General features: G+C 53.8%; 1 protein-coding gene across 2 annotated transcripts; it reads right to left on the bottom strand.

Moving 5' to 3' along the window:
- Positions 1–2,162: 2,162 nt before the first annotated feature.
- ATP8B2 (ATPase phospholipid transporting 8B2) lies at positions 2,163–24,762 on the bottom strand. 2 transcript variants are annotated; one of them, XM_068540903.1, is made up of 28 exons: positions 24,674–24,762; positions 22,137–22,204; positions 19,842–19,900; positions 19,365–19,478; positions 19,147–19,245; positions 18,815–18,876; positions 18,641–18,713; positions 18,291–18,361; positions 17,961–18,040; positions 16,547–16,705; positions 16,243–16,331; positions 14,167–14,363; positions 11,215–11,423; positions 10,310–10,353; positions 9,886–10,051; positions 9,403–9,591; positions 9,135–9,250; positions 8,882–9,046; positions 8,686–8,797; positions 8,442–8,547; positions 8,173–8,317; positions 7,811–7,994; positions 7,442–7,665; positions 7,088–7,171; positions 6,502–6,747; positions 6,213–6,351; positions 4,069–4,199; positions 2,163–3,806 (listed from the first exon to the last, which is right to left on the bottom strand). In XM_068540903.1, the coding sequence occupies exons 2-28, from the start codon at positions 22,165–22,167 to the stop codon at positions 3,528–3,530; spliced, it is 3,573 nt and encodes a 1,190-aa protein (XP_068397004.1). In that variant the 5' UTR covers positions 22,168–22,204; positions 24,674–24,762; the 3' UTR covers positions 2,163–3,527. The 2 variants fall into 2 exon arrangements, with proteins under 2 accessions (XP_068397004.1, XP_068397005.1); XM_068540904.1 differs by lacking the exons at positions 22,137–22,204; positions 24,674–24,762 and adding an exon at positions 21,204–21,417.
- Between the last annotated feature and the right edge of the window lie 315 nt (positions 24,763–25,077).

Raw genomic sequence — 25,077 nt, 5'->3', positions numbered from 1 at the left:
GCCTGCTGCGGCGGGAGTCTATGAATTCCCAGCTCCTCTACTCAACATGGTCACGCGGCTTCCTCCTTCCACATGGACAGCTCACCGTGGGACACGGCATGTTGACCCAGCATCGGAGTGCTGCTGGGCAGAGTGGTTAATACCAGACCACAGGCTATGGGCTGGGATGCCAAGCAAGTAAGAGCCCACACAAAGGAGCTGCACGACCAGAAGAAGAGGAGTTTGTAGTATGTATTGGGAGTATAGGTGAAAGGCAGAGGAGCTGAAGGACACAGACAAATGCTGGATTGTGACCTTTTGGAGGTGACACTCCCGATGGCAGTGGGGCGCCCATGGGAGTGTGCTGTTTTGTGGAGAGGAGGTGAACGCCCTCAGAAATGAGGAGGCCGAAGGAGAACAAAGTGAGGGCGTCACACAGATTTCTCAGACACACATTCCGAGAAGGCACTAGGGTAATGGTGGGAGAAGGGACCAGAAGACAGTAAGCCAGGTGCCCAAGTCCTCAGTGAGTGCAGGGAAGGAGGTAGGAAATCAAGAACAAATGGGTTATCTGAGCGGCAGGAGACTCAAACTCATGCTTATCTAGAGATGGAAGAAAAGATATCTGGAAGTGGCAATGAGAGTAAAAAAAATAACTCGGGCCCTGCCCCTCAGATATGTATAATGGGATCCTGGGTGAGGGGAGACCTCAGCTGCTCATTTGAGGAGCGGGGGAGAACATTCTCTCCATGCTTGAATAGCACTTCGTCTGTCCTCTGAAACCTCTCTTGTAGGTCAGCGGTGGGGGGGGTGGGGAGTGGGGACCCTGAGGATCTGTCACAGGGTGAGGGGCACCAGCCCTTTGGTCGGAGTGAAAAGTGGCAGGAACAGGAAGGCTGGGAGCCTAACCAGCCTCAAGGGATTAAGGCCTGTTTCTCTGTCCTGGGGGTGGGGGGATTGAGGCCAGATGCCACTTGCTGCCTGAGGCTCAGGGTTCCAGAAAGAGCCTGGTAAAAGGCTGATCTGCCCCTAAACAGGTTCTCCCTGTGTGGAGGCAGGTACCAGTTTGTGTCCCAGGGGTCTGTGGGCTATCCCTGCCCTGAACTATTCCTCAAGAGGAAAACTGATCTTATCTCCATGTCTTTCCTCCAAGCTTAAGCACCATTGATTTTTGTATTTTATTTATTTATTTTTATTTACTTATTTATTTTGGCCAGGCTGCGAGGCATGCGGGATCTTAGTTCCCTGACCAGGGATCCCTGCGGTGGAAGTGTGGAACCTCAACCAGTGGACCACCAGGGAAGTCCCTACTTAGGCTCCTTAATATCTACTTCTGTGAAAAGCCAGGAAGATGGGAGGATATGAGGCCTGTGCCAATGGAAAAGTCATGGGGTGGTGGTTAAAAAAAAAAAAAAAAAAATCAAACTATTTACCCAGTACTTTCCCCTACACATACCCACCTATCTGGTACGTGTTAGGAATGAGAGTTTGGCTTGTGTTTGGAAAAGCAAACAGTCAAGGTCCTAAGCACCCGGCCATCAGCAGAACACAAAGTCCCTGTGATCCACATCAGTCCCGCCCACTGCCCCATCTTCCAGCTGAAACTCAGATCCCAGAAGGTGTGCAAACAGAGGAGGTGCTCTACCCCACCAGTCAGATTCTGTTTTCTCCACTTCGGCCCACATCTACCCACTCAGTTCCATTTAAGAAACAGTTTCTATCTGTCTTTACTTTTACCACCAGTCTTGGTTAAACATCAGAAAAGACACAAATTACACACTTCTCAGAAACTGGAATTTTATAAAAAGGCATTTTTCTCTTATATCCATAAAATGATATAATTTTTGCAAGTATAGAAATGTGTCATAAATTATACAGAATGTTCCTTAATTACAGCTCATTGCAACTTGGTACTTTCCTCCCTCCCTAAAAAATGAGAGAGAACCAAAAAAATAATATATATATAACTGTATATATATATATATATATATATATTTATATTTATATAATATAGACAAACCAAATATGAAAAAAAAAATCATTTCCTCTTTGGTATAAAAATCAGACTCTCACCTTGAGAGACACACAAACAGACATGATGTTGGGTTTGTAAACCGTGTGGCCTAAAGAATTTCCCTGTCAAGCTTTCCCCACCCCCATCCCCTGCCCACCCCACCCTGCCTCAACGCAGCCCACCTCCAGTTCCCTTGGGACTCCCACATACCCCGCTCCCAGCTCCACACCATTCCTGAGTAACCCTCTCCACTACCAAAGACAAGGAAAAAATTCTTCCCAAGACTGATTTGGTAGCAACTAGCTTGGGAGATACGTGATTTGGGGAAGAGCTTCCTAGGTGTAGATGATGGAGAGGAAGGACAGGCAAGCCGAAGCTCTGCTGTCCAGACCAAGCCAGGCACGGGGCAGCCGCCTCCTCTGCTTTTCCCCACCACTCAGTACAGGGACCCCACCAACTCCCGCCGCGTGCGGGGCCTGGAGGGGCTGGGACCTCTTTTACCAGAGGGAGGAGTAGAGGTCGGCTTCCCTTCAGCCTCGTCTCGTGGTGCTCAGCTTCCCCTTTCGGGCCGCCTCAGGCGTGGGAAAACACCAACGAGGAGGGAGAAGGAAAGTCAGAACAGACTCTGCCAGTGAACTTGGGTCTAAATTTAAAATTAAAGAAAATGTTCTTAGGACTACATTTCACACCCAGCTTTAGGTCACTGAGAAGGACGGGGCCACTTTCCTAGGCTCCAGCCCAGTACCAGCAGGACTTACGGAATCCAGGAGTTGCGTGTGTTGGGGAGGGGTAGCACTTCACTCTCAAGGTGAGGAAGGAGACAGGAGCAGACCCCTGTATACTCTCCCCGCACCCTCTGGCTGACAGGCACCTCCCTCCCTGGTCAGCCTCTCTGTCCCTCGTGGGCACCAGCTCCTCCCAAACCGCTCCACACCTAGCCGGCCTCCTCTTCCCCAGGAGAGTGAAGAAACCAATCACAACATAAAAGTCATATAAAGGCCTCCTCCACTTGCCGAATAAAAAAGACAAAACCAAACTGGACACAAACACAAATCAAGGAGAGACACACACACTGTGAGGGGCCCAGGGCCCCAGCAGGTCTCTGGCTTCCCGGCATGATACATTCTTGTGTAATTCAGGAACAGGGGCTCTGGGGCCCCTCTGGGGAGTGGGAGTAAAAAAATACAGAGATTACAGTCTCCCTGTGGGCTCCCAGGCAGGGCAGGGGCAGACACAATCTCTCACAGTTTTTTCTTCTGTTTTTGGTTCCACATCTGATCCCCCACTGGGGCTGGTCAGCCCCGGCTCTGCCCTTGGGGCCGGCCCCCTCCACCCTCCCAGATGCTAGGAGGGCCCTGGGCTGGGGATGCCCTGGCCACTCCTAGCGGGACCAGCAGGACAGAGTCTACCAGGGGAGATGGGATGAGGACCTGGGCAAGGAATGAGGACGCGCAGTTCCGAGATGCTGTCCTCTCGGTGGCCGGCCAGCCCTGCGTGCGCTGCTCAGCGGCAAGGGGCGTCCCCGTCCCAGCCGTCACCCCTTGAGGGGCTTGTCGGCCCCTCCGCTGGGGCTGCTGGCGCTGTCACTCTTCTTCCTGCGCAGGCTCTCAATCCAGCTGGAGCTGGAGCGGGTGGTGAAGCCGGAGAGCGCCAGGGAGCTGAGCCGCATGTTTTTGCCAGACATGATGAGCTCCCCGAAGCCCTCCTGGTGGGAGAAGGCGTAGCCCGAGCGCCGGGAACCCGTGCGACCCACCCGCCTCATGCAGCGGTGCTGGGCCTTCTGCTTCTTCCTCACCAGCTGGGTGTAGCGGACCTGGTGGGGGAGGCGTGAGGGAAGGAGCCTCCGTCAGCGTCAGCGTGGCAGCGTCACACACCGCCTCAGGGAAGGGACCCAGAGCGCCCAGGATGGGGCAGGCACGGGCACCTCCAAGACTGCACAGGGCGTCTGTCCCCGGGAAGGGCAGAAGACCACCATCCACGCACTTAACAGAAACTGCAGCCACAGGCGTATTTAAGCCCGAGGGCTTCCGGACACACGGGCTCCGTCCCCCAAAGCAGACAGCCTGGCCTCTCACCGTGTCTGAGAGATCCGGCTTCAGGTTCAGCTTGAGGAACCGAAAGGCGACCACAGGCATGATGCAGACGACTGTGGTGAGCACGATGGTCAGCCACACGGTGGGCTGGGCCAGGGTGTTCTGGGCATTACCTGGGGACAAAGGAGTCAGGGGCCTTGGGAGTCACAAAGCAGGTGCAAGGGCAGCACACCCCCGCTGAGTTCCCCATTTCTTTTTCTGGCAGCCCCACTTCCCCAGTCTCAAAACCTAAGTCATCCCTGGCTTCTCTTTCTCTCTGCTCTCCAAATATTTATCTCCAAATTGGACTCTAGCTCCAAACTCTGAAAACAACTTCAGACCTGCTTTGTTTTGTCTTTTTTTTTTTTTTCTTTTTTTGGCTGCACGACACGCAGGATCTTAGTTCCCCGACCAGGGATCGAACCTGCACCCCCTACAGTGCAAGCACCAAATGATAACCACTGGACCGCCAGGGAAGTCCCCAGACTTACTTCTTTATCTGCCTTAACCTGACATCTCTGTTGAAGGTCTAACAGGCATCTCGGTTTCACACGGCTGAAAGTGAACTATTGTTTCCTCCACCCCAATCTGCTCCACGTCTTCCCCAGCTCAGGAGATGCCACCACCCACTAAGCTGCCCCAAGTAAAAGCCCCGGAGTCAACCTGGTTCCTACCCCCACCATCTCAGGCCCCCATCCAATCTGCTGGCTCCATTTCCAAAATATCTATGGGATTCCACCACTTTTCACTTGACTCCAAGCCACCATCATTGTCACCTGGGTTACTGCTATAGCCTCCTAGCTGGTCTCCCTGTTTCTACCTTTGCCCTCTACCTTTTATTATCCACAAAACAGTCAGAGTGATCCTGTAAAAACATAAATCAGCTTATGACATTTCCCTGCTCAAAACCCTCTGATGATGGCTTCCTATCACATTTAGATTAAAATTCAAAGTTCTTACTTTGACCTATAAAGGCTTAAACGATCTGGACTGATTCTCATCTCTGCCCTCCTGCCTCAGCCCTACCTTCCAACCTCGTTTCCTTCACTCCCCCAGCTCCTCTGCTGCTGACGACCTCCCCACAAGCCCTCACCTAAGGCTTCCATATCACTGTTTCCTCTTCCTGGGCTGTTCCTGTCCAGAGAGGCACATGGCTCACTCCTTCCCTTTATTCAGATTTCTCTGTGCCAATGTCTCTTCCTCAAGAGGGCTTTGCTGATGACCCTTGTACCTTTCTACCTTGCTTGATGTTTTTTATAGGACTTATTGATTTCAGACATTATAACTGTTAACTTGTAAATAATTTGTCTCTCTCACTGAAATATGAGATTCAGGAGGGCAGGGATTTTGCCTGTTTTGTTAACTGTTGCATCCCTGGCATCCAGGATAGCGGGTGACTGAATGCCCACTGGATTAATGAATGAACAGATCTAAAGCAAATGCCAAGACCCGCAAATGAGTCTTTCACCTCATGCCTCCCAACCAGTCCCTCTTGGCCACCCACCAGAGCCACCCTGCGGCGGTTCTGAACACCCTTGCACTTGATCACTACAGCAGCTTCCTAACTGGCTGTCACTGCCACGTTCATCTTTCTAAGGTAATTCTTTGATGCCATTCCCCATTCTCTCCTCAAAAAAAAAAAAAAGAGAGGCTCCTGGCAAGTCAAATGCACACCTGACGGCCTGGCATTCTGATTCCTCAAATGGCCTGCCTTTCTAGCCTCTCTTCCACTGCTTCTCAAAGGGTATTCTTGTCCCACCCTAGCTGGAGCACTCTCTATTTCCTGGAAATAAACAGCCTTTTCACACTTCCAGCTCTCTGACTTGGAATCTGGCTCCCCAATCCTGGCTACACCCTCAGCAGCCTCTTCTGTGGGACTATCCCTGACCACCCCACAAACAGTCATTTTGCTGACCATGAAGCCTGCCACCCCTTCGCCTCCCTTGTAGCCTGGCAGGGCTGTTCTTCATTTTCATGGATATAGAGATCCTCTGAGGGCAGGGCCTGGGTCGGATACACCTAGATCCCCACAGCACCTTGCAGAATACCTGGCACATAAAGAGTGTTGAATAAATGCTTACCTACCCCATTAGTCCCAGAACAACTGTGATTCCTCACTGATTCAAGAGGAAGCCACAGGCACTCACCCACAAACCGGAACTGGTTTGGAAACATGTCGAAGAGCCCATTGCTGTGCATGGCAAAGAGGATAGCAAAGTAAACCGCCAGGCTGCCCCAGATGAAGAAGTGGTTGATGGCCGTCCAGTAGCCGGTATCCAGCCCAATCTGCAAAAAGCAGTTGTTACAGGCAGAAGGAGCACCCCCCCCAAAACCCAGTCCCCCCTCCCAGGAACAGAACTGCAGTGCCCAGGGCACCCCAAGGACAGGAGCCCCACCCCTTCCATAGGGGAGGCCAGTTCCCGGACTGCCTCCTACCTGCACACTGACCACGATGACCAGTGAAGTAGCCACGGTGACTGCAAAGGACTGGTAGTCAGCCAGCTGGGTGCCATCATCGCGGGTGGCCTCAGCAAACACCCCATAGGGGATGAAGAACATGAGCACAGACGTGTAGATGCCCTGGGCGATGCAGATGAAAAATTCCCGCTTGTTGAAGAGGAGGTTCAGCTGGCCTGGCTCGTACAGCTTAGGGTACTCCATGCTCCGCTGCTCCGGGACATCCTGTGTGCGGAGGGCCCGTGGCACAGGATGCCTCAGAAGCTGCCACTTTAACTCAGGAAGGCCAAGGGCAGACTCTGTCCCCCTACCTCTTTTTTTCTAAATTCTTCGACAGCTATATCTGACCTCAAGCCAGCTGCCCCCAATCAATCTTTTGTTCAGCAACCCAGGGGAGTTACAGGGCAGGTGTGGCTGAGAGGGAGAACCAGCCACACCCTGCCCAGCTCACAGAACTGCCTTCCCAGGGACCACAGGCAGTGGGCACAAGCCTACCACTATCAGGTGGCTCCCTTGCAGCAACGTCTTTCTCCCCAGCCCGCCCGGTCATCCAACTCCCCCATACCTGATCGAAGACCCCCATAGCCAGGACTGGGAGGGAGGTGTACACGATGTTATAAAGGGTGATGAAATACTGGTCATAGACGGTCTGGAAGGAGAACAGGGAGCAAGAGAGGAGTGAACATGCAGTCTTTCTTCACTACAAATCAGGCGGAGGAAGACAGCCGACGTGGCATATGTGGAGGCCTAAGGAATTTTCTGGAACTCCCTCTCCACTTCTTCAACAAGCATTTTTTTAAATGCATGCATCAGACAACAGCTAGGCCCTAAGGGGACCAAGCAATGAACAGGACAGACACAATCTCTGTCCTTAAGGAGCTTAAGGATTGGCAAGTCAGGGGACTGGGGAGCTCACTACCTGGGCCGAGAAGCCGCAGAAGAAGCCAAACCAGAAGTGGACCATGGTGAAAGCGAAGTTCTTGTAAAAGAAATAGCAGAGGAACTTGCACATGCGCAGGTAGGACCAGCGCCCATGCACCAGCAGGAGGCGTTGCAGGAACTTGAACTGGGAGAAGGAGTAATCGGAGGCCAGGACAGCCTGGATCCCTTCCTGCCCACTGATGCCCACACCAATGTGAGCCGCTGCAGAGACAAGAGATGACAAGAGGATGAAGACAGCCACACCCTTCAGATTCACATCACGTTTCGGCCCCCTCCCCCATCATTCCTCCCTGGGCCCCTCTCCCTTCCCCAGCGCCCAGCCGCCACACCTACACAGTCCACTCACTTTTGATCATGCTGACGTCGTTGGCTCCATCCCCGATGGCAAGGGTCACAGCCTTCTTGTACTTCTTAACCAGTTCCACCACTTGTGCCTTCTGCAAGGGGGTCACCCGGCAGCAGATGACAGCTTTGCAGGCACAGGCTGTCTCCAGAAACTCCAGCTCCATGTCTGCCTCTAACGCATGGGCCTGGAACACAGAGTGCTGAGAGAGCCCCAGTCTTCTCCAGGAGAGACCTGGGGGTCAGCTCCTCCCAGTCCCTTTAAGACCGCAGCCCCCCCCGAAGTCCAGGGAAATGGGAACAAGGTAAGATATAAGAGCCGCTCTCTGAAAAGATACTGCCCAAGCAAAGGATGGCGACACTTACCAGGCTGTGCCCGTTGATGACCAGGGCGTACTCCCCAGCCACAGCTTCCAGGACAGAAGTGAGCTTGGAAGAAGAAAGCTTCTCCTGGTAGGTGAAGCCGTTGCCTACAGTGCGGGACGAGTCCATCATCTTCTCCCGGGCTTTCCTGTGAAGGGGGAAACGAGACCGTGGTCTGCCAGGACAGGAGCAGGGATTCAAGCCCGATCGGGGAACCTCTGCCCGACCCCCAGGTACAGTGCAGAGCATCTACCTGCCTCGGGCCTGTTTACCTGAGCTCCTCCCGCACTTCCAGGACCGTGTGGCCAGTGACGATGAACACCTCCGTCATGTCATCCGTCAGCATCTTGCAGGAATAGCCAATGTTCACAGCCGTCTCTACCAAGAGAGATTGCAGGAGCTCTGGACAGGCCCCCGACAAGGTCAGCGCACTTGCCAGCCCGATGTCCTAGGCTCATGCAAGGACCCCACGGGGCTGTGTCCAGATGCAATCTCCTCTGCCCTGCTGGTTCTCACCTTGCTTGTCTCCTGTCAGCACCCAGATCTTGATGTTGGCCAGCGTCAGGAGGGCGATGGTCTCCGGAACCCCTTGCTGAAGCTTATCCTCAATGGCCGTGGCGCCCAGCAGCTGAAAATACCACAAGGGTCCCTGGGAAGAGAGTCCAGGCACGACCCCTCCTTGCCCACCCTTGGCCCGTTCTGCAGCCCATACCATCATGTCGCTCTCAACCTCCTCGTAGACGCTGGCCAGCCGGTCCTCCCGGCTGTCCTGGGCCAGGCTGGCCTGGAGCCGTCTCTCGGCCCACTCCTCGTAGTACTCTTCATCCAGATCCTTGTAGGCCAGGACCAGGGTCCTCAGCCCTTCGCCCGCGTACTCCTGGAGCAGGAGTCAAGGGAGTCAGCCCCCAGCCCCTCCCACCACCCCGCGAGTAGCAGGACCACAGGGCCCCCTTCCTCACGCCTACATTCAGGTGGTCAGCGGTGGTGTTGAGGAGCTCCTGGGTGGAGTGGTGAAGTCTGTCCAGCAAGATGGTGTCAGCCCCTTTGCAGTACAGTCGGATCTTCCCCTCTGGATTCCGCACTACGGGTGGGGCGGGGGGAGAACGTCCCAGAAAAATTCAGGCAGCTGAAGCCCCCCATCCTTAAAACATCAAGGGTCACCCAGTACACCTCACCCATCCCGGGTCTGCATGCTGCCCCTGAATGCCCCCGGCACCCCCGTCCCGGCCTCACCTATGACTGACATCCGTTTGCGGATGTTGTTGAAGTCCAGGATGGCCAGCAGCTGGTAGGTGATGGCTGTGCCCATCTCGTGGACAGTGATGGTCTTGGGTGTACGAGAGCGGAATACGAAGCCGAAGTTCCTGGCTGCGGTGACCAGAGCCCCCTCGTCTGGCGACTGGGCTTTGTAGTACAGCTCCCCTGGGTGGGGAGGAAGAACACAGGTGGTGTCAGTGGCCACGTTCTCAGCCGAGTGTCCCGCCCAGGAAGCCCCAGGCAGCCGCACTGCAGACCACAGCCCGAGCCCAGAGGCACAAGTCAGGTGGGGGAGAACACAAGCCAGATCCTCGGCGCACCTTCGTGCTTCCTTTTTTTTTTTTAAGGCCGTGCTGTGCGGCACGTGGGATCTTAGTTCCCTGACCAGGGCTCAAACCCGTGCCCCCTGCATTAGAAGCGTGGAGGCTTAACCACTAGACCTCCGGCGAAGTCCCTCACCTTCGTTCTTTTCTTCTGACATGACGGTGTGACACAGGGAAAGGAGGCGGAAGAACTCGTGCGTGTGTGGGTCCCCCATCTTGACAGCCTCCAAGAGGGTAGGGTCCCAAAATAAGAACTTCTTGTCAGCCAGAGGATTGAAGGAGAAGTTGACGGGTTCAGGCCTCTGGAGCAGGTAAGAGGGCGATCAGGAAAGGGTGGGTCACTAGGCTGCCTCCCAGGGAGGCGCTGTCCCCACCAAGATCCTGTCCACTGTGGACCTCAAGATTCCCACTTCTGCTACCAGCTCTTCCTTAGAACACCATTTCCTCCAAGCAGCTTCCATTTCCTGACCAGACAACACATCACTCCTACCCACACCAACCCTGCCCAGGCACCCTGTGTTGCACTGGCACAGACAATCACCATGGGGTCTGGACCTTACCTCTCCCAATTCAGCTTTGTGGCCCAGGACATCGAACACGTCACCTACACACAGCCAGGACAGAAGGAGAAGCAACGTCAGAGCTCGAGATCTCGCAGAGCAGGGGGAGAAGCCTCCAGCGCAGGACCCCCACAGGCATCTGGAACCCGCAACCCTAGTCCCTGAGTAAATGTCACCCAGATTCACACGGCTGACTCAAAGGACAGGAGGCGCAGGCACCCTGGATCCTCAGAACCCCAGGACTGAAAGCCATGACACCCACTGCTCCCCATCCCCGTCCACGCTCCAGCTCTCCCCGCCAGGACAGCTCCAATTCCACACCCATGTCCCCAGGGCTCCCAGGCCCCTTCGGGCGCCTTTCGCTCTTTAGGTCTGCACAGCAGACGAAGCCTCACACACTGGCCATGGGGCCTGGGTTAGTATAGAAAGCAGTTAGGAAAGGGGTTCACTCTGCATAAAAGACCCCACACACCCTGTGCAAGCCATCCCAGCAGCTCAGCCACAAGGCCACTGCAGCGGGGCCACACTGGAAAGGCCATGGTCACATTCCAGAGACTCACAAGGGCCCTGGACAGCAACACGGGGAGAGTCTAGACTCCACCAGGGCTGACAAGGTCCAACCTGGCCGGGGTGCCCAGGGGCCAGTGTCTAGGGCCTCACTTCAAACAGCCAAGGAGCTCCCCTACTGCCTGGAGCTGGGATCGGGGTGAGGGCGCCAGCAGAGGAGAGGGGAAGCACTGTCAGTGTCTACCTCCTGACCCGGGGCGCAGAGCATACCCTCTCAAGTCCCACAGACCCAGGTAGGAAAGAAGTAAAACCCAAACATCAAGACAATTGTGGGAGCCCCAGTAGCACAATCCTTCAGGCGAGACGCAAGCCCTCGGTCCCTGGAGGCGCAGCCCTACCGTAGCTGTGGCCGTTGATGGAGCACTTGTTGAAGACCATGATGTTCTGGGTGAGGGTGCCTGTCTTGTCGGAGAAGATGTACTCCACCTGGCCCAGCTCCTCGTTCAGGGTGGTGGTGCGCGCCTCCGCGGGCGTCCGCTTCTTCACGCAGAACATCTTCTTGTCCCAGTTGATGAAGTAGCTGTGGCCCAGGCGGATGACCTCCACGCTGCACAGGGTACAGGAGGTGAGGCTGGGGGCAGGAAGGGGAGGGGGACCCCACCCCCACGGGCCTTCGCTGCAGGCCCTCCGCCTGGGGAGAAACAAGAACGGAGCGGATACCTGGGCAAGGACACCTGGGTGGGGGAGGGCAAGGAGAGCCTAAAGGTGGGGGTCCCCGACCCCGACCCTCCGACGCTCTCCAGACAAAAAGGTGCAAAGGGCCTGGGCAGGCGGGACAGACGGCACAGGCAGAGGAGAAGGGACTGCGGACAAGGCACTCGACCAGTTCTTACCTCAGGACTAATAATACAGAAACCATGCAGAGAAAACAAGAGAAAGTGCAAGAGAGAAGGAAGAGAAAAAAAAAAGAGAAAAAGAAATAATGAGGGTGCTGCGCGTGCCACAGGCACACAGACGCCCCTGCAGGGAGGGGAAACCGAGGAGGCCCTGGAGCCCGTGCCTTGCTGCCCGAACACAGGCCGAGCTCGCTCCTTCCGCCCGGCTCTGGGCTGCACAACCTGACCTGGGGTGTTTGGGAAGAAGGCGGGGCAGACTGAGATGCTGACTCCAGAAGAGAGCGGGGCCTCGAGAGTCTGGGCAATAACACCAGTTTACAATGGCACAGGGCTCTCAGTGTCCCAGAGGTCTGTTCGCATCATCCTCTTTACTAGGCATTACCCCTGGGATTCGGACTGTCAGCATCTCAGAAAGGGCCCCATGTTTAGGTCCAGCACAGCCAAGCAATGGGGCCACATCTGGAACCCTGCTTCCAACCTGACTGAGGCTGCTGTCAGCATCCAGTTACCACACAAAAAATGAGCTGGCTGGAAATGCCTTAATGGCCTTTGCCCCACTCTGCTGATCAAGCGTCCCCTCTCCACCCTCCCCGCAAACACACGTACTGTAACCTGATGAGACTTAGAAACTTTCTCAGGCAGCTACCATGGGCTTCGAGTGAACTTGGATACAAAACAAAGACAGCAAAGTCCAAAGATGGAAAAAAAAAAAAAATCAGATTGGAAACAAGAAAACCTTTAAATAGTAATGAAATACCAAAGCTGCGATGATAATGATGAACACGCTACCACCTGTTATTCGTAATTTAATTTTTAAAATGTATTTTCCAATCTTGTATCTTATATCAAAATGTCCCTATGAAGAGGATGAAACTGGTATTATTCTTCCCATTTTACATGAGAAAACCAAGGCCCTAAGGGACTGTGGATTTGCCTGAGGTCACGTGGCTACTGAGTAGGCAGGACTAAACCACAAGCCTTCTGAGTCTCCTCCTAATGCTCGACAAAAGCCCCACTGTCCACCCTCAGCACAGAAACTCCTTATCTCCTACTCACTGTCAACAGCACTAGGACTCAGTGGCTAGTGGGGAGATCTGAGGACGATCTGGGGAACCTATGTGAACAAAAACAACATATGGGAAGAGATCTGAGCATCTCTGTAAAGCATTTCCTTAAAAATGTCACAGGTTGGGAGTTCCCTGGCGGTCCAGTGGTTAGGACTCTGCGCTTTCACTGCCGAGCACCTGGGTTTGACCCCTGGTCAGGGAACTAGGATCTCACAAGCCACGCAGCCAAAATAATAATAATAATAATAATAATAATAATAATAATAATAATAATAAAGTATACAATTTGATAAATTTAAAAAAGTCACAGGTTCTCTTATCTCAAGTGCAAGGCACTAAATACAAAGAGATCTTCTCTCTTCTTGCCATTCTTTCTTCCTCCTGCATCCCCCCACCCTTCCTGTTCATTCTCCCTGTTAACATTCTCTTTCCTGCAAACATCCTAGATGTCCTCTTACTCCTATTCATGCTGTTAACCACTGCCAGCCAACACTTCCTAAAGCATTCTTTAGATTTTTTTAAAGAATCTTTTAATGGTTTACTAAGTAAAAGTCCATTGGCAAAGATTCAGGACCCTCCACGATAGGGAACAAGCTTATGTTTCCAGCTCTCTGTCTCAGAGCCCCCCCACTCACAGTCCATGCTCCTGCCAAACTGTCCCAGGACCAACCATTCCAAGGTCCCTATCTCTGTGCCTTTGTTTCCAGCCCTCTCCTCCAGGCTCCACCTTCACCCATCCCTGCCGCCATTCAAAGCTCAGTTCACCAGCAACCTCTTCAAAGATGTCCTCCCTGATTAACTACGCGGGGAGTAATGTTCTTCCAACCCTCATGGCACTTTGTGCCTCTGTGGTATCTCAGTGGGATGCATGGTAGCTCGGTGTCTTTCACTGTTTGCATCTCTTCTCCCCTACCAGTCTGCTGCTTTTGAAGGCAGAGGCTGTATTACACATCAACTGTGTCCCCTTGCTTTACACATAAGGGTAACACTGAAGGTGTCACAGCACTAGTTCCCATTTTGTTTTAGAACATGTTCAGATTTATCTCCCTCTACTAGACTGAAGCTCCTGGAGGGAAGGAAATCCATTCCTAATACATCTGTATGTGCCACAGCACCTAGCATGCTTCTTTGCACAAAGTCGGCATGCGATAAATATGTGCTGAATAAATCAATATGGTTTTTGTTCTAATACAATCCAAAGTGCCAGGAAACTGTGGTGAAGTTTGCTTTGTACAGAAAGATAAACAGGTAATATAAAATGTTCACAGCACAGGAAGGAGAGGACTCCAAGTTCCCTCTCGAGAATTTCACCTTCACAGAAGAGAGAAGTTTGCCAAGGGACCACCTGAGCTCCCTGGAGAGACCCCAGAGCAGAGAGAGCGCATACCTGACATAGAGCGATATGGGCACGACGGTGTTGAGGATGATGATGTAGGACCAGAAGGAGAGGAAGCCAGAGAAGAAGGCACTGTCCACCGCCTCATCCCAGGGCAGGTAGACCTGGAAGCGTGTCCCGACCTCGTGCTCCCAGATGGCATTGCCAATGGCTAGGATCACCCCCATGCAGACCAGAAATCCAAAAATCTGCAGAGGAATGAGAAGCAGAGGCTAAGCTGCCACTTAGGAAGCCCTCAAAACCAAGTGCATCCCTGAAGGTCACCACTGGTACCCTGAGCCCTCGAAAGCTCAGGGATCTTTTTTTTTTTTTTTTTATAAATTTATTTATTATTTATTTATTTTTGGCTGCGTTGGGTCTTCGTTGCTGCGCACCGGCTTTCTCTAGTTGTGGCGAGCGGGAGCTACTCTTCGTTGCAGTGCACAGGCTTCTCATTGCGGTGGCTTCTCTTGTTGCAGAGCACGGGCTCTAGGCATGTGGGCTTCAGCAGTTGCGGCACGCAGGCTCAGTAGTTGCGGCTCGCGGGCTTAGCTGCTCCATGGCATGTGAGATCTTCCCGGACCAGGGCTCCAACCCGTGTCTCCTGCATTGGCAGGCGGATTCTCAACCACTGCGCCACCAGGGAATCCCCTCAGGCATCTTTAAAATGGTGGCATGCTCTAGTGGGAAGCACCCAGAACTGGTGACAGGTTCTAGTCTGTCACTGACCATCACGTGGACTTTTTCTCACGACGTTTTCTCAACTGTATGCTGGGAGGGCTGAAATGGTTGTGTAGCTCCCACTCTGACATCCTAGAACATTTGGGAGACCTCAAAGATGGTAAGAGTGGGGGTGAGCTACTTTCAACATACCAAAGAAGCTTATTAGAAATCACCCATTTACTGGAGCTAAGCCTCTACAAGCCAACAAAAATGCCGGGATTTCCCTGGTGGTCCACTGGCTAAGACTCCATGCTCCCAACGCAGGGGGCCTGGGTTCAATCCCTGCTCAGGGAACTAGATCCCACATGCCACAACTAAGAGTTCTCATGTTGCAACTAAAGGTCCCACATGCCACAGCTAAGACCCAGCACAGCAATAAATAAATAAATAAATTAATTAATTAATTAATTAATATTTTTTTAAAAATGCCAAGTTTCTGTAATGTTCATTATCTTATACAGATTGCCAAAAAAAGTTTTTTAACCAAGACACAAATTATGTCTTCATAAATGTAGATTTCTTAATAGTCAAAAAACTTATAAAGCTTGGAGTCCTTGAAGAAGGATCATAAGAAAGTTTTGGTGGTTTAAAAGAAAAAAATTGAGACCATTGTGTGATTTCAGACATCTATCTTCAAAGCTGCCTCCACTCTGGATGCTTTGAAACAAAGCAGGAACCATCCTGATGCCCAAGGACTACCAGGGGGCGATGCAAGCCTTGGCCTGATAGCCTCTCAGGCTGGGGTTTCTGCAAACCCTTCAAGGCCAAGGAGGAAACTGTCTCACCAGAGGCTGACCCCAGCTTTTGCAAGCTGGCGTGTGGGGGGCAGGCAGCAGGCAGTGGGAGCACAAGAAGGGGAGGAGAGCCCAACAAGGAGCTCAAATTTCTAGCCAAACAAGGGAAGGATTCAGGAATTGCCAAAAACTAAAACAGAAACTTTTCCTTTGGGATCCTTTGCTCTTGGAAGTCAGGGGAAAAGACCCTGCTATCCATACTCCAAATGGAAATTTTTCTTTTAATTCGCTCTCCATCCCCATGAAGGCCTCCTTGTCCCTGGCAAAGCAAACAGAAGGTCACATGCTAAGCTAAGTCACCATCATAACTGGAATCCAGAGAAGGGAAGATTTGTTTTAACTTTCTTTAAGTTGTTGATTCATGCACGCTCCTAAGGATTTTTAAATAACATCTTCCAAGTCCAAAAAGAGCCTGAAATAAACACTGTCTTTTGAGTGGTTGACCTGCCAGTGGCTTTAAAGCTAAAACCTGAAGGCTGACTACTGACCAGAGAGGAGAGATGGAAGTAAAGGGACCCGCCCAGGGAGAACCAGAAGGGCAGGGGCAGGAACCATATGTGGGATGCCTTACCCAGAGCACCAGTGTATTCATTAGGCGATCAATACTTGTTCTCTTGAATTTTGTCCTGCCGCTGTTCTGCATCAGCTTAGTGTCAGGACCTAGAAAGGAATGCAAAGGGCTGGGAAAGCCAAATAACAAATCTGCCTCTGGGCTTCTGCCCCGGTCCCCAGACTACAGGACATCAGGGTGGAAGAGAGACACTGGCTGGATGAGAAGCTTGGATCCAGGGCCCACTTAGCCTCCTCCCACATTCCTGCGGGAGGGTGAAGGCAGCAACTGTCACTCTTCTTTCTTTGGGACCTAGGAGGCTCACCTGCAAAGATGACCAGCCCGAAGCACCACTCGGTGTTTCGCAGCACGCAGCCCCGCAGCAGCATGTTCTGGTTGCTCAGGGGGAACTTGCTCTCCTTCCAGTAGAGGGTTCCGCTGAATTTGTCCAGCTTATTGTTGGGAGGTTCGCAGATCACTTCACCTGAACAGAAGACAAGAGTGCCCCCGCTCGAGGTGCAGTCTGTAGCTTAACCACGAGACAGCAACACAGAAAAAGCAGCTGCAGGGAGATGGTGTTAGGATGTAAGCCCATCACACACTGCTGGTGGGAGTGTGAACTGATGCAACTTTCTGGGAAAGGAATGAGCAGCATGAACTCCCATTAAAAGTATACATACCCTCAGACCCAGTAATCCCACTTTGAGGACTCATTCTACAGAAATGATAGCATAGGGCTTCCCTGGTGGCGCAGTGGTTAAGAATCCGCCTGCCAGTGCAGGGGACACGGGTTCGAGCCCTGGTCCGGGAAGATGCCACATGCCGTGGGGCAACTAAGCCCGTGCGCCACAACTACTGAGCCTGCGCGCCACAACTACTGAGCCCACGTGCCACAACTACTGAAACCCACGCGCCTAGAGCCCGTGCTCCACAACAAGAGAAGCCACCCCAATGAGAAGCTCGTGCACCACAACGAAGAGTAGCTCCCCCTCGCTGCAACTAGAGAAAGCCTGCGTGCAGCAACCAAGACCCAACACAGCCAAATTAAAAAAAAAAAAAGAAATGATAGCATAGCTCACAACAATTTTATTGAAGCATTATTTGAAGAGTAAAAGACTGGAAACAACTGAATAGTCAGGGGAGAGCTGAATAAATTACAATACATCAATTCTTTGAAACATTATACGGTTATGAAAAAGAAGGATGTAAATTTCTTTACATAGCGACATGATAAGATACTTATGATGAATTTAGTAAGTGCAGAAAGGCGGTTGCAGAGATTTTAGTACAGTATGATCCCATTGATTTATGCTCACGTGTCTGTATGAACAGAGAAAAGTGTGGATGAATACACACTAAACTGCCAGTTAATGTGACTACCTAAGGAGACTAGAATTGGAGGGAAGGAGGGCTTTTTCTTACACATGCTACATAGTTTGTCTTGCTAGAAGGAGCATATCTCATTATTCTGAGACGAATAAGAAATAAGAATAAGCTGAATTTCAACATGTACAGCAAGGAGGGAGCTATCAGCCATGAAGATCTCTTGAAATGACCATCAATTCACAAGTAAATGATAGCCACCCGGCATTCCTGACACCCCTGCTCCCCAACCACCCAAAAAAGTCCAGGGCGCTGCATAAGCACAGGAACAAGAAGCCAAAAAGAGAAGGCGCAATTTAAAGCCCCAAACCCACCCATCTCCTCTACCTGAAAGTTGCTTCTCCAAAACTACTCACCGTCAAACTTGGCAAGCTTACTGATGTCTCCCAGTTCCGAGGTGACCGGAATCGCCTGCCGTACTTTCGTGTTGGTCTCTCTGGAAGGACAGTGTCCCTGAGGCCTGGTTCCCTTCCCTTCCTCTAGATTCTACCTGGGGGCACCTGACCACAGAGCACCACCACCCCCAGGCATTACGAGGTAGGTAATTCTTTTACACGCCCTAAGCCTTTCTTACCCATCAATCTTCCAAAAGGTACAGACCCCAGACCTGGGAACCTCTTTCAAGAACAAGCTTGTTACCCCAAAGGAGGCAGAAGGAGATGTGTGACACTGAGCATGCGACTTACCCATCGAGTTCTGCTGTCTCTATGTAACACAGCCCATGGGGCTCACTGCTGGAAAGGAGGAGGAGATCCGCCTAGAAAGAAAGCCTAGTGAGAAGGCCAAAGACCCAATCCTCCACCCCCAGTGGACTCTTTGATGATCCCTCCTTCCACTAAGCACTCTTGGTTTGCTTAGTCCCAAGCACGTGAATGGCTAGAAAGGAGGCATGTTAATATGACACAGAAGCTTCCCACTCAAGGAGGTTTCCTCCCATGGGTGTTTAGGAGGCAACAGTCAATCAGGAAAGACTCATCCCTTTCTGCCAAAGTAAAGGGAGAGCCCTGTAGGCCTAGAGGGGCACCTTGTCCCTTACCGCCACAAACTGGTTATTTTCTAGCTTGATAATATCACCAACACAGACATTCATCCACTGCTCTTGCTGGAGGCTGAGGCAATGAGAAGATAGAGAAGAGGCTGTCAGTAGCTAGAGAAGTTCCCAGGGGACCCCTTTCTTCCCCAAGGCCCTCAGTCTCCAACAGGCACTCACATTCCATTGATCAGCACCTGAGACTGACGGTTATTCACCTGGTTATCACTCTTGTGGCGGAACTGAAGAGAGGAAAGAAAGGTAAGACACCTTCTCCTGCTCCAAGGGACTTAGATGATCAGTGGAATGCAGAGCACACTGGGTACCACCTTGTCTACACCTGTTCACAGGTCTACTCTCTTCCTGACTCCCCCTCCCTACTCTCAGCCAAGATATCATGGATCTAGCTGGACCAGGTAAGGGATGGCAAGGTCACCAAGGAATTGTGCTGGGTGGAGGAAGGTGAGTTGTGGGGTGGGGGGTGGGAAAAAGGTAAAAGAACGACAACTCACATAGTCATCAGTGGCGTCTTTAACAGCTGTGATTGTGAGGACAAGAACCAAAGGCACAATGGTGGTGAACCAGGACAGGGAGGAGATCTGTGGGATCAACTGAAAAAAGGAAAGAGAAGTCACGCCTCCGAGGCCCCGTCTCGTTTCCCCTAGACCTTTCTCTTCCTTGACTTTATTTCGCTTTGTGAGTTGCAAAGGGTTTACCACAGGTCACTTACCTGCAGAATGAGAAGGAACAGGAAGTAGGTATTGGCAACTTCCTGGAACTGCTCAAAGAGGTTGACAGGCAGGAAGGTGAGAATATTGTACTTGGAGGTCTTGATGCAGTTACTCTGTGGCAGTGGGAGAGAAGATCATGAGGCAGCCTCCAACCCCAACCCAGAACGAGACTGAGGCTGCCTCCTCCATCTACACTTTCCAAACCTCTGTCCCCAAAAGCCAGTGACCAGAGGTGTGGGAGGGCGAAAGAGGAGGAGAGAAGAGAGTCTCACGGGGTCAATGTATCCTGCTTCACTGACAGGTGAAGGCCATGAAAAATTCAGCACATAGCAGGTGGAGAGTGGCGAGGAGGCTGCCTTCCCCTCCCTCAAGCACTCTCCCAGCAGTCAGCCCTCTGTCCCAGCCTAGGACAGATGGGATGCACCTTTCCCCTTTCTGACTCAGGAGGAGAGCACAGGTGGTCTAGAGCCACTTACCGCATACTGGAATCTCTCATTGTATTCTCGGTCATTGGCCCGCGCCCTCCTTTCTTCTTCTGCAACAGAATGATGCTGCAGTCAGAAGCAAACTGAGGCCTGGCCCAACACCTTGTCAGGCCCACCCCACTCTATGGGTTTTCCACTGAGGGCCCTTGGTTCCTTCCACAGCACACAGTTTTTAAGGAGTTAGCACCACACCTGAGGTGCCACTAAAGTCTTCCCTCTAGTCCACCTCTCACCACCAGCCTGACCACTGGGCTCTGCAGGTATTACATTCTCAGGACAAGATGCCTTCTCCTTTCCTCACCAACAACCATCAAGGTCTTCCACTGGGGACACTCAGTTTCTCTCCCCCATCCCTCTAATTAATGCTGTAGGAATTAACGGTCTTGGCTATCTCCAGAGGAACAGCAGCTGAAGACACTAAGCTTCCTTCTCCTGGAAACCCCTGCAGATCCAGCCACGGTACTGCCCTCCTCCTAACCTAGTGGGTGGGGTGGGTGGCAAGACAGAGGGGTCACTGTGCCCTGTAACTGCTCTGCGGCAGCAACCCAGCCCCACGTGCAGTCCCCCCTACAGAAGCCTCTGCTTGTCACATGTCATCAGCAGCGGCTTCTGACTGGCCCACAATGACATCATCTTATTTCAAAGCTCATCTTCAAGTCGGGGGGCGGGGGCTGGTCAGGGATATGGGTCATGCAGACTGAGACAGAGATGAAAGAGGGAGGAATGGGATGTAGTTGAAGCAGTTGCTCTCTAACCGTAACCTTTCTTGTGCCATCTGCACATATTTCCCCTAAACAACACATCTGTCACTTAGTGACAAATGAACTACACCTATTCTGAACACCCACAGATCTGGGACTGCAGGCACCAAGTTCAGGTCCCAAAACATGGGGTTGTCCTAGGAAGGGTTCTCCAGCCCATCTCCCATGGTCACGACCACAGGCTGAAAAAGGGGGTACCCTGGTTAGGTAGTAAACATAATGCAAACCTGTCCTGGAGCCAAAGGCAGCATTCCAGACGCCTTCCCTCACCCCCTTCCAAGCCCCCTGCAGAGCACATTGCAGTAACAAAAACCTCAGACCACGGCATCCTCTGCCTACCCAGAGTGCTCCTTCCCTGCGTGGTCACCTTACTCCCAAAACTTCTCCAGAGGGGACCCCTCAGGCTGAGTCGCCTGTGCAGTCACCAAAGACCATGCAAAAGGAGAGGTAGGGACCAAAACCTTCGGAGTCAGGATCTCTGGGTCTGCAGAGGACATGGGAAGGCTGGGGGAGGCCGGGGACAAGCGAATGTGAGGGAGGGAGGGGGTAAATTACGGGCTCGGGAGAGCTGCCAGTCGCTGCCTCCCGTTACCTGTCCCCCAAGAGGGCTTCTTTCGGCTCCAGGAGGGGGGAGCCCCGGCCCGGGCCCACTTCTCGGGCATCTCCTTGGGGACCGTCATGATCCCAGTTTGAGCGGGGGAAGGGCGGGCTGTCTGTTGGTCTGTCCTCGGCCTCAGCGGCTCCGATGGGGCGGCCCCCCAGGGAGGCACCGGAGCTGCGGCAGCTCAGAGTGGAGCCCCGGCCGTGTGGCGCGCGCCCCACCTGCAGCCCCGGCCATCCTCCCGGCCGCTCGCACCCGGCGACGCCGCGCGCTCTGCTGCGCCGCCCCCGCCCCCGATGCCCCCCGCGGACGCCAGCGCGCTCTGAGTGGCCCCGGACACGACTCGCACTCCCTGGGCTCCGCCCCCGCCCGCTCCCCCGACTGCAGGGGTAGCCGCCTGCCAGCGCGCCGCGTAGGCGAAAGCCAGCACGGAGTCCCGCCTCCCTCGGCCCGGCCAATGCGGGTGAGGGGACTGCCAGCGTTGTCCGGGGCAACCGCTTTCATCCCACCGCCTCCCACCCCCACCCCCGCCCTCAGGAAAACAAGGAGGACCTGGCCTTGGATGGGAAAATGAGGGGAGGAAACGAAGTGCGAGGACGGAGAGGAGATGGTGGGAACACAGCACCCCGGGCTCCCCAGACCACGGAATAGGAGCTCCAGGTGCCCCAAGATAAGATAAGAGTCTATGTGTTTGGGGGTGAGGGGCAGGTACTCAGCACCCTCCTGGGGAAGAACCCAGCTTAGGGAATCAAGGCGAATAATTCGGTTTCCTAAGGCTCCCCGCAGGATGGATAGGGCCTGCAATCTACCCTCCTTCAGGCTCATTACCTGTCGTCCCTCTTCCCTTTGCTCCCTGAGCCATAATAACACCCACTCTTGATGGTCCCAGGGATTCCCCCCGACCCCGCCTCCTGCCTGTCTTACCTGGGGGGCGCTTTTTTGCACACAGTGCCATCTCACCCAGCAAGGTCCCAGCAATCCCATGGGAGACCCTGCAGGAAGGTGACATATGCGTGAGGTCAGGAAACTGAGGGTAACCTTCATTCCCCTTTTCAGACTCCTCCTGAAGGTTTTCTTCCCCAGTTCTGAACTTGCCCCTCCCCCAGCCTTCCCCACTAACTCCACAGCAACACTCTGCTCTTACTACCCTGATAGGTCCCTGAGAAAGAAGAGGGAACTTCCCCACCGCCTCCCCCCATGCCTCTGCCTTGGATAACATGAGGGGACTGACCACTTACAAAAACCAAGACCTGCTGGGAAAGGAAGGGGGCAAAGAGAAGAGGCCAGATATTGACAGGAGGGGCACAACTCTCAAGGTACCCATCCCAGGGACAAAGGATGCCCCATGTGCCCTCCTGGTGGCAGTGAGTGGGTGCCTGTGTTTACTGGAAAGCAGAATTTCCACTAAAGGGTGGGGTTGAGGGAACATGAGCCAGGAAACACCTGGCAGAGCATCAGGAAACAGGGTGGGCAGGCTCCACCCTTCTCAAAAAGCTTATAATCTTCCCATCCCCCCTCCATTACTGGGGCTTCCATTATCACCTCCTCCAGGGGAGCTCACTTTAGAGGCTTGGCCTTCACTTCCTGCACACAGTCCCCAAACCACTTCCTCTCAGTCTGGGTCAACCGCCCTTCTGGGCCAGCAAAGGGGTCTTTTCAACCCTGCTGGGGAGTCATCCCTAGCTCTCTCTCTCTCACCCCAAGCCTAGTCCAGTCAGTATGGCACTGGGTGCAAGCTCAGGGAGCATCAGTCAGATGGACCTCTGCTTCTTTCTATCTCCCCATGTCCTTCCTTTCACCTAAAAAGGTAAAAGCCCTGGCCTACAGACAGGGTCACAGAGCCTCATCCCAGCTTGGCTCAAAGGAAGCTGCCAGCCAGGTCCTGTGTCCTCTTGTCCACCTCCTCTTTCTTCGTCTGGGTGGAAAGCCTTCATCCCCCTTGGTTCCCCTGTCTCCAGCCTCCTGGGAACACCCTGCCAGCCTGTCAGCCCCAAGAGATACTAATTGTCTGTCTGCCCAGCCTCTATAATTACACACTCTGGCCAAGGCCCTGTCACCCACACCAGTTCTTCGTTCACTAGGCCGGACTCCCTTCCTGAACCCCAATCAGGCAATACCTAGAGCCAGAAGTCCTTTTCCTCTCTGACCCTCCCCAACCCTGGCAACCAAGGGTGCCTGGATCAGGAAGAAAAACCTCATCCACGTTTTCGAGATGCCAAGCCTTCCTACAAGGCCCCCAGCCAGGGTCTCCACCCAGTCTAGAGTATGAGTCATAGGAGGGTGGGGCATGGAGAGAGAGGTTAAAAGAGAGGATGCAAGGGTGGGCATCACAAGTTCCATAGCCAGCCCCGCCCTCAGGGAGGGAGGCAGTCAAGAAACACTATCAGCCTGAAGATCAGGGTTTGACTCCTGTGAAAGAAAGAGTTAATGAAGGAGCCGCACAGGCTCTCAGGAGCCAGGAGTCTGGACACTGCCCAGGAAAGTTGTTTTACCTCTAAGACCCTGCGGAGACTGAAAGCTGGCTGGCCCCAGACTTCATCCCCTCTGGGGTGCCATAATAGGGAAGGAAAGGGAGCGGGGAGAGCTGGGAACAGGGACCCTCTCACTTCTCCTTCCCAATCTCACACAGCCTGGGTTTTCTGAGCCCAGGCCCATTAGCCACGTCGCTCTGCCCCGTCACCCTGCCCCAGCCCCCTCTGCAGCCACATTTGGGATAAAAATAGCCAGCTCTGGGAAGAAGGCAATGCTCCATGGAGGAAAACGGCTCCTCCTCTAGGCCTGGCCCCTGCTCCCCTCCAGCCCAAACCCAGGAAGCCTGACCCCTTCTTTTAGAGGAAGCTGGCAGGGATATTTATGGGCAGGTCAGGAAAACAGAAGAGAATGGAATCCAAGACCCCCAGCTCACTTGCCACCAACGCCTGGCCACTTTCCATGGCCAAGGACAGAACCCAGGACTCTCTCCCAGCTCTGGACTCCCAGAGCTAGGACCTCGCCTGGCACCCTTGGTCTTCCTCACGCACAGAGACCTCCACCTTACAGAGACAGCGCCTACCACCCCCAAACTCCCTTCTCCGGGCACCCAAACCCTCGGACCCCGGGTACTCCCCTCACCCCCACGACTCTGGCCGGTTCTCCCCTCTCCGCTGCTCCATAAGCTTCTCCTCCGCACTCCCGCGCCCCTTTGCTGGTCTCCACGCGCCCCTTCAGCACCCCACCCTCCCATCCTGCGGACGGCCTCCCGAATCTTCCCCACCCTCAGGCACCCAACACCATCTTCTCTCCAGTCATCCACTCCCCCTCCTCCGTCTCACCGCAGCTCCGACTCCCTGTCCCCTGTCCTCCCCTGCCCACACCCCCCGCCCCGGCCCCTCCAGTCCCGAGTCCGCGTCCGCAGCAGCATCTCCCCCTGCCCTCCCGGCCCCGCGCTCCTGGGCTGCTGCCCCCGCCTCGCCAAACCTCACCTCAGCGCTCAGCGCTCGGCGCCCGCCCCGGCGGCCACGTCCTGCCCATGCCGGGGGCTGCGGCGGGGGGCGCTCGGCTCAGCTCCCCGCGGGCTCCCGCCCCCCCAGCTGCAGCCCCTCTCCCCCCCGGGCCTCGGCCCGCTACTTTGTGTCAGTTTCGGCCACGGCGGGGCGGAAGTGACGGAGGTGGCGGGAGAGGGCGGGGGGCGGGAGGGGGTTTTGGGGAGGGATGAGGGAGAGGGAAGGCGGGAGCCGCCATCTTTGTGCGGGGCAGGGGGAGGGTCTTAACCCCTCTGATGCGCCTCCGCAGTGTGAGGCCGTGATCCCCACCCCACCCACTCTCCGATCCATCCCCGGTCAAAAACAAACAAACAAAAGTCTGGAGGCGAGAGAGCGCTGAGATT

The sequence above is a fragment of the Eschrichtius robustus genome, chromosome 3, assembly GCF_028021215.1.
Source record: "Eschrichtius robustus isolate mEscRob2 chromosome 3, mEscRob2.pri, whole genome shotgun sequence".
NCBI lineage: Eukaryota > Metazoa > Chordata > Mammalia > Artiodactyla > Eschrichtiidae > Eschrichtius > Eschrichtius robustus.
The sequence above is the reverse complement of the archived record's forward strand: the minus strand, read 5'-3'. Positions and strand labels throughout refer to the sequence as shown.

Coding starts and splice junctions, on each gene's coding strand:
- ATP8B2 (XM_068540904.1), bottom strand. CDS start 21,291: ATGACGGTCCCCAAGGAGATGCCCGAGAAGTGGGCCCGGGCCGGGGCT. Junction 7,666..7,810: donor CGACGTCAGCATGATCAAAA/GTGAGTGGACTG, acceptor TTGTCTCTGCAG/CGGCTCACATTGGTGTGGGC. Junction 7,172..7,441: donor TCTGCGGCTTCTCGGCCCAG/GTAGTGAGCTCC, acceptor TTCTCCTTCCAG/ACCGTCTATGACCAGTATTT.